The 8,278-nt window shown below is 58.1% G+C and overlaps 1 protein-coding gene across 1 annotated transcript; it reads left to right on the top strand.

Moving 5' to 3' along the window:
• On the top strand, positions 1-7,157 carry Mex3d (mex-3 RNA binding family member D). Its single transcript, XM_027419353.2, has 3 exons — positions 1-922; positions 4,888-6,267; positions 6,440-7,157. The coding sequence occupies exons 1-3, from the start codon at positions 124-126 to the stop codon at positions 6,493-6,495; spliced, it is 2,235 nt and encodes a 744-aa protein (XP_027275154.1). The 5' UTR covers positions 1-123; the 3' UTR covers positions 6,496-7,157.
• The last annotated feature ends 1,121 nt before the right edge of the window (positions 7,158-8,278 follow it).

Genomic DNA, 8,278 nt, shown 5'->3' with positions numbered 1-8,278 from the left:
CCCGCAGCATCCCCGCGCCGCCGTCCCCGCCCCGCCGCTGGATGCCGGCGGCCGGCGGCCGAGCTCGCAGACGCGGAGGGCGGCGCGGGCGGCGGCGGCGGCGCGGGCCCGAGCGCTAAAGCCATGCCGGGCTCCAGCGGGCAGCCCGACGCGGGCGGCGCGGGAACCGGGACCACCGCCGGCGACCCCGGGCATCCGCACCCTGCACTCGCGGGAGCCGAGGATGCCGCGCCCCGGCCGCCACCCGAGCCCGACGACGCGGCCGCTGCGCTGCGCCTGGCGCTGGACCAGCTGTCCGCGCTCGGGCTGGGGGGCGCGCGCCCCGGAGATGAGGAGGGGACGGCGACGCGCGGCGCGGACGGGGCGGCGGAGCGCGGGGAGGACGGGTCCGCGCCCCCCGACGAACTCGAGACGGCCGTGGCGCCCCCGGTGACTGGTGCGCCCTCGATGGGCGTGGGACCCTCGGTGACCGGTGCGCCCTCGATGGCTCTGGCATCCTCGGTGACTGGTGCACCCTCGATGGCCCTGGCACCGTCGGTGACCAGTGCACCCCCGATGGCCGTTGGACCCTCGGTGACCTGTGCACCCTGCATGGCTGTGGCACCCTCGGTGACCGTGGCACCCTCGATGGCACTGACACCCTCAGTGACTGTAGGACACTCGGTGACCCTGGCACCCACGATGGCCGTAGCTTCCTCGGTAGCCCCCGGCGGGCTGCCTCTTCTGGACCCCGACGTGAGTCCCCGGCCATCTCCCCCAGACGTGTTCGCCAGCTTCGCGCCACACCCGGCCGCCCTGGGCCCCTCGACGCTGCTGGCTGAGCAGTTGAACGTGATCGGCAGTCGAAAAAAGAGCGTGAACATGACTGAGTGTGTGCCGGTGCCCAGCTCGGAGCATGTCGCGGAGATCGTGGGTCGTCAGGGTGAGTGGCTGCCGTCGGGGGGAGGGGTTGCAGGGGAACTGCTTATTCTCATGGAGAGATGGATGGGGTGGGGGGAAGGAACGAGCTGTGGCTTATTGTAACCCTGTGTGGATGTGACCAGGAGACCCGGGACACGCCCCGCGTGGGTTCTAGGCCTCGGTGGATTCCTTGGCGCCTTTGTTCAAAGCTGCCGGCTGCTGCAGAAGTTGGGCACAGCCCAAGTGTGGTCACTGCTGCCGCCTTTGTCTGGGTTCCTGGGGACAACCACAGTCTATGTGCCTTAGCTGGGGACACCCTGAGACACAGGCCCCTCAGAAGCTGCAGCCAGGGCTGGGCGGTGGGTGCTCCACCCCCCTACCACCATAGACATGGGGCGGGGCCAACTCAGATTTGGTATCCCAGGGAGGGTGCCCGGAGGGTGAGGAGGGAAGTGTAGTAGCTTAGAAGGTGCCTCCCTCAGCGCCCTAGGGGTCCAGACTAGGGTGCTCTCGCTTTAGAAAAGGACTGTAGCCCTAGGCGTACTCTGAGCTTGAGAATCTGGAATTTATAGGAGGACCTCCTGGCTGCAGCTCTCCAGTGGGGTGCACCCCCATTGGAACCCATCTTGACATGCTGACCCCCGGCAGGTCTAGGGTTTAGGGATCCAAGCTACCCAGCGTCCGGGGGTCCCTGCCGCAGCACTGTGGAGCTAGGGAGTGTCTCTGCTGCCCTCCCCATTGTTCTCTTTGTTCGAAAGCCAGGCTGAGATTCGCACGGTGACATCAGGCCAGCCGTTGCTCATTGGCCCTTGAGCTGCCGGGGCGGGCAGGAGGGTGGTGGGCAGTGCCTGTCCCTTCACACACCCACAAGCCAGGACAACACTGGCCCCCAAGTTTCTCCTGCCTTCCCCACCCATAGTAGCCTGCCTCTAGCACCACCCACTTGAAAGGGAATCCACCTGGTTGTCAGAACTTCAGGGCGGGGCTCAGGTATCACTAGGTCCTCTGTAACCAACGGAGGATGTGGGTAGTTTGAATTGGAAGGTCAGCTGTCACCCTCCAGCAGCCAGGGACACCTCATGGCCACCTTCCCTAGTTCCAGGTGGGTGGGGCAGAGCCAGTGTCTCCTGCCTTTTTGGTCGTTCATTTACCTGTTTCATGCTTGCTGAGAATGGACTATGCTAGGCCTATGGGCTCATGGCTAGGAGTGGCAAAGGCGAGGGTGGGGACGTGTCATCTAGTAAGCCAGCTATCCCTTTGTGTAGGCAGCCTCTGCCACTCTGGGCTGGCTTCCCACATAGTCTCCCTCCTAATGCCATCCCCTGTAACTGTACCAGGACCAGTTTAGCGATTTGTTCAGAGTCTGTGTGGACAGGTGTGGAAATCAAAGGCCTGTAGTCTTTTGTCCCAAACCTAACTGCCGCCTCTTCCTGGAGGTAGGTCCTGCCACAGTTCTGTGGAAAGGTAGAGCTGACCACTCTTTGGCGGACAGTCACATCCAGGCGCTCTGTGCTCGGTCCCACCTGCCGTGCAATCCGAATTTCAGGATGTTGTTGGCCAACAGCAAGGCTGGCTGAGTTCACTGAGTGCTGGGGTGCCTCCCCCCCCACGGGACACTAAGCAAATATTCTTAAATCCTGGTTCAATGTGGTACGAATATATAGTGAGAAATGGGCTCAGACCACAGGGGACATGATGCCAGCCTCACTCCCACTCAAGTGCATCCGTCCTAGCTGGCTGGCTGGCTGTGGCTGTGTGTGATAAAACACTGACCAAAAGCAGTTCAAGAGGAAAGGGGAAAAGGTTTATTTTCATCTTCCAGCTACAGTCCTTCACTGAGGGAAGTCAGGGCAGGACCTGGAGCAGAGGCCATGGAGAGTGCTGCTCCCCATGGCCTGCTCAGCCTGCTTTCTTACAGCACCAAGGACCACCACCCTAAGGGTGGCCTCACCTACCAGGGGCTGGGACCTTCCCCCTTCCCCCTTCCCCCTTCAATCATTAACCACAAAAATGCCCCACAAATCATACCCACAGGCCAGTCTGATTGCTGAGGTGGTCAGTTGAGGGTCCCTCTTCCCAGGTTTGCCTAGCTTTGAGTCAAGTTGACAAATCATCTGTCACAGACCCTGACCTGTTGTTCCCTTGCCCTTGTGTCTGTGTGTACACCCACTCCTCTCTCCCCTGGGTTGGTTCCCTTAACTACTCATTCTCACCTATCGACACCCAGGTCATGTACACCCTTTTCTCTGTGACACAGAAGATGTTCCCTTATGTGACCTGCACACCTGACCAGAGCAACAGGGACCAAGGCCAGCTTGTCCCCTGGCATCATGCTGTAGAATAGAATGGGTTGGAGCTTATTTTGGGCCACGCCCCAGGCCAGTGTTCATCACTGACCTGCAGCCCCTGTAGCCCCAGATCTGCTGTTTGTTTGTTTGTAGCCCAGGCAGACCTTCATCTTGGGGCAGACCCTTCCTCAGCCTCCTGAGTGCTGAGGCGACCAATGTGTGCCAACATGGCCTGCGCCTTGTAGCCTCTTGGTCCTTAGGGTCCTACCCAAGGTTACCATCTGAGCCAAGGCATGTGGTCACAACCAAGGAGCAGCTGCTGGGGGTGGGGGAGCCGCTGTATGTGTGTGGGGTCCTCTCATTTACTGCCTCCCCCCAGGTTCACAAGTCTGTCCCCAGTTGCCACCATCCCCCACAGCTGAATCTCAGCTTTGTGTGAAACAGGCAGTCTGTGAGCGGGGCTATTATCCTGTAAGCCCTCTAGTGTAAGGAGCACCTGAAGTGGGGACAGAAGAACCTATACACTGGACTCCAGAACCGCACCCGGTCCTTCTTGGCTTCAGTGCATAGGAATAGAAGAAGCCAAGGCAGCCAGATCAGGGACAAGCCTGGGGCACCTCGGGGTGCCAGTACTTTGTGTACCAGCTTGTTATTGGGTCCCATGGAAGAAGACATGTAGCCAGGAGGGGGGAACAGGCCCAGGAGATGGCAGGAAACTCTGGCCACACTTGAGTGACATGTGTGACTTCCATAGACCCTGAGACCCACTGCTTTCCCGCTGTTTTGCTGGAGACAGGAGTGACACTGTTGCCTTCTGTGCCCTCTGTGCTGGTTACCGCTGCCAGTGTGGTCCAGCTCTGCCTCCCAGGCATCCCACCCCCAGGGGAGCCCCCAGGGCTGCTGGAGAATCTCTGGGATTGTAATGGGGAGATGTCTACAATTCACAGGCAACACCTCCCCCCCTAAGCATCCCAGAGTAATGGCCCACAAGTCTGCCATCAAGCTGAGCTGGTGTCCCCTGGGTGGCAGCCTGGGAGGGCCCTTCAGTGAGAAAACCATGGCAGGCATTCCATACTGTGCCACAGCTCCTCACCCCACGCTGGCGTCAGGGGGTCTAGGACCCAGTGGGGTTCTCAGGTTAGCTCAGGCTTGCCTCAAACTCCTGTCCTCCTGCCTTCATGTCACCAGTGCTGGAGACAAGACTAGGTACCACTAGGTGCTGGGACAGCAGAAGTGTGCCACCACACTGCCATTAAGGGTGAGCCCATTGAAGATGGTGACAGGCTCCTGCCATAGCCTGATTATCGAATTCCCACTAAGGCTGGGGAGGGACACAGTCAAGCCACCGCTGGTGAGTTTGAACTCTGAGGAGGCTACACCAGGTTTCCTTCCTTCCTTCATCCCTGTGGGGAGCAGATTCAAGACAGTGAGGCTGTCAGAGGCCAAATGGTGGGAGTTGGTTCTCTCCTTCCACCACATTGGTCTTGGTGATTTGAGCTCCACTCATCAAGGGTGGCAGCAGACCCTGTAACCCGAAAGCCAGCTGTCCTTTCTTGCTGGGCGCTTAGCCCTGGCCAATTCTTTGCACCCAGAGATGGCAATGAGCTCAGGGTAGGAGGTCCATGTAGTGCCTGGGGATAGACCATGGAAGATGGGTCAGACTTGGGTGTCCTGGGTCACATGTCTCACGTCTTCCTAGGGTGCAAGATCAAGGCTTTGCGCGCCAAGACCAATACCTACATCAAGACTCCGGTGCGCGGCGAGGAGCCGGTCTTCATCGTGACGGGGCGCAAGGAGGACGTGGAGATGGCCAAGCGGGAGATCCTGTCGGCCGCCGAGCACTTCTCGCTTATCCGTGCCACTCGCAGCAAGGCGGGCGGGCTGTCGGGGGCCACCGCAGGTCCCCCCAACCTGCCCGGCCAAACTACCATCCAGGTGCGCGTGCCCTACCGAGTGGTGGGGCTGGTGGTGGGGCCCAAGGGCGCCACCATCAAACGGATCCAGCAAAGGACGCACACATACATCGTGACCCCTGGCCGTGACAAGGAGCCAGTGTTTGCAGTGACCGGGATGCCCGAGAACGTTGACCGTGCAAGGGAGGAGATCGAGGCACACATCACACTGCGCACAGGGGCCTTCACGGACGCAGGGCCCGACAGCGACTTCCACGCCAATGGTACTGACGTGTGTCTGGACCTGCTGGGAGCCGCAGCCAGCCTCTGGGCCAAGGCCCCCCATCCGGGACGGAGGCCCCCAGCCTCCACCAGCGGCCTGCGTGGGGACAGTGTCTTGGGCGCAGCCAGCACCCCTGAGCCCTTCTATGTGGGCAGCCGTGGAGGGCCGCCCCTGCCGGACCCGAGTCCCAGCAGCCCCTATGGGGGCTCGGGCAACGGGGGCTTCACGTTTGGTGGGGACGGACCCGGAGCCCCCACGGGGACAGCCAACCCCGAGGACTGCGACTTTGGTTTTGACTTCCTTGCGCTGGACCTAACTGTGCCTGCCACGGCTACCATTTGGGCACCCTTTGAGCGAGCCGCACCCCTGCCAGCCTTCAGCGGCTGCCCCGCCATCAACGGGGCACCCGCACAACCCAGCACAGGCGCACGGCGCAGCAGCAGCGGAGCCGCCAGCACGCCACGCCACTCACCCACGCTGCCCGAGCCCGGAGGACTGAGCCTGGAGCTGCCCCTGGCACGCAGAGGTGTCCCAGATCCAGTGGGTGCTGTGCCTTGGCGACCCCCGCAGAGCACACTGCCGCCCTTCTCTGGCAGCACCACTTTCTCCACGGCCCCCTCTCTGCCCAGCACCGCCCCGGTGTCCTCCACCCTGGACACTGTTGCCTCGGAGGGCAACCACAAGCCATCCACCACAGCGGCGAACTCCTCTGCATCCGCAGCAGCCCCCAGCCCGCCTGCAGCAGCCTTGGCTCGTGAATGCGTGGTATGCGCAGAGGGTGAGGCTATGGCTGCGTTGGTGCCCTGCGGCCACAACCTTTTCTGCATGGATTGTGCTGTCCGCATCTGTGGGAAGAGTGAGCCAGAGTGTCCCGCCTGCCGCACACCGGCTACCCAAGCCATTCATATCTTTTCCTAGTTGCACCCCTACTTCACGGGGCGGCCCTGGCTTCCCCAAGCAGGAGGTCCTTGGGCCTCAGGGGTGGGAGAGGGGGGACAGGGCAGGGCCTGGCTTGGGAGAGGTGGGGAGGGAGAGGGGCCCATGCGTGTCGCAAACAGCTTTAACTCCTGCAGCAGGCGTCGAGGCCATCAGCTTGCGGCCCAGCGGCAGCGCCTCCGCTCTTGACAAGTGACAGTATTGAGTGAACCGGTGACAATAAAACCGGAGAATTCTCTGTTTGCACTTTTTATTAAGACACCCCTCCCCGTTTCCGGGGTGATCTTAAAACAAAAAAATAACACGATATTTACAACTCTCACTGGATTTAACAGTGTGGATTCTTGTAGAAACTTCCAGAAAAAGGCAGGTGGCTTTTCCCCCTCGACATACACACTCCCTTTTTTGGGGGCAAATATATACCGTTTTGTACATCAGCCACGGGGTGGCCAGAGGAGGGCAAGGGGAGGGTATCAAGGGGTGTCCCATCAACAAATTTATAGCTTTTGTTTTATTGTGGTTTTTTTGGTTTTATTTTTGTTTTTTTAAATTAAGACTCAGTGTTGCAGTTTTTTTGTTGTTTTTTAAAAAGGTTTTTAAAATTTTTTTATTGTTATTTTTACTTCCTATTTCCTGTGTATATGTAGGGAATTTATATTAGATAATGTACTTTACGGAATAAATTTTAAGAACTAAAATATATTTTATTTTAAATAAAGCAACGGACCTTTAATCTTTGACAGCTAAATCACTGATTATATATTTGCTGAACTGATTTAAGGGTTTAAAAAAATTGTATCAAGAGTTTTATTTTTGGACTTGACTGCCTTCTTAATAAAGTTGTTTTCCTATATGTAAGCGCTGGCGTCCACGTGTGGGAGGAGCGGGACCCTGTGGATAGAGGTGCCGATCTGTGCTTGGTTCATTGTTCCCCAACTGAGATCCAGGCTCCCATACCTGATAGTCTGGAATAAAGAGACAGAGTCAGCTGGGCTGTGATGGCCCACTCTTTTAATCCCAGCACTCGGGAGGCAGGTGGATCTCTGAGTTTGAGGCCAGCCTGGTCTACAGAGTGAGTTCCAGGAGGAGAAACCCTGATTTTTTAAAAAAGCACTGGTTTTTGAGATACAACTAGCCCTGGTATGTGCACAATGCTTTGGCCCCCACTGTAATAATATGAGCCATGACCCATGAAGAAGGCAAGTGCCCTTGCAGGATATCTGCCTGGTGAGTATGTGGGGAACCCACCATCCACCCCAGGAACTGCCCTCGCCCACCAGGGCAACCCAGCTGGATGCAGGAATGGCCAACTAAAGAGTTGTATGGTTGCTGATCAGTAGATACCACCTATCTGTTTACAAAGAACCTGGGACGTGTGACAGGCATGTGTCATGGGTATCATGCTATTCTGACATCAGGGCTGGGCTGTGGGGTAGGGTGTGGGCAGCGTCCTATGGGTGGGGGACAAGGCACACTGAGACTTATCCCGTGTATGGAGTACATGACAAGTGAGGACATCACCAAAGTGCAACTTAGTAAGCCAATGAGTCTTATTGGGGTCACATACATGAGCAGAAATGACTCAAGGACAGTGTGTCACAAAGCCCACCCCAGCATGGGTGACAGCTCACAAAGCTGGAACCTGGAGCACACAGCACAGCCTATAGGCAGCTCACAAGTCCAGAGAGTGGCCCGCACCTGGTCAGGTCAGACACACCCTATCCCCAATTGTTTTTGGCTTCGGGACCCCAGAGTGTATGTATGTGCCTCCTTCCTGGCCTTGTTCCAACTCCTAGGAACTAATACACAGCAGCAGGGGGAGAGGTGAAGCCAGGCTATCATGCATGGCAATCAGAAGGAAGGGGCGGCACCCCTTCAGCCTACCTCCTATCTGGGAGCTGAGGGACTGAATTGTCTGAATGAGAGCTGCCTTACCTCTGCCACACACACAAAGATAAATCCCAAAAGCCTCCCACTAG

This window comes from Cricetulus griseus, chromosome 5 (genome assembly GCF_003668045.3).
Source record: "Cricetulus griseus strain 17A/GY chromosome 5, alternate assembly CriGri-PICRH-1.0, whole genome shotgun sequence".
Classification (NCBI taxonomy): Eukaryota; Metazoa; Chordata; class Mammalia; order Rodentia; family Cricetidae; genus Cricetulus; species Cricetulus griseus.
The sequence above is the reverse complement of the archived record's forward strand: the minus strand, read 5'-3'. Positions and strand labels throughout refer to the sequence as shown.

Excerpts from the sequence above, each read along its gene's own strand:
- Mex3d (XM_027419353.2), top strand. The coding sequence starts at position 124 with ATGCCGGGCTCCAGCGGGCAGCCCGACGCGGGCGGCGCGGGAACCGGG. Across the intron at positions 923-4,887 it reads GGAGATCGTGGGTCGTCAGG|GGTGCAAGATCAAGGCTTTG; the intron begins GTGAGTGGCTGC and ends ACGTCTTCCTAG. Across the intron at positions 6,268-6,439 it reads ACCGGCTACCCAAGCCATTC|GCGTCGAGGCCATCAGCTTG; the intron begins ATATCTTTTCCT and ends CTCCTGCAGCAG.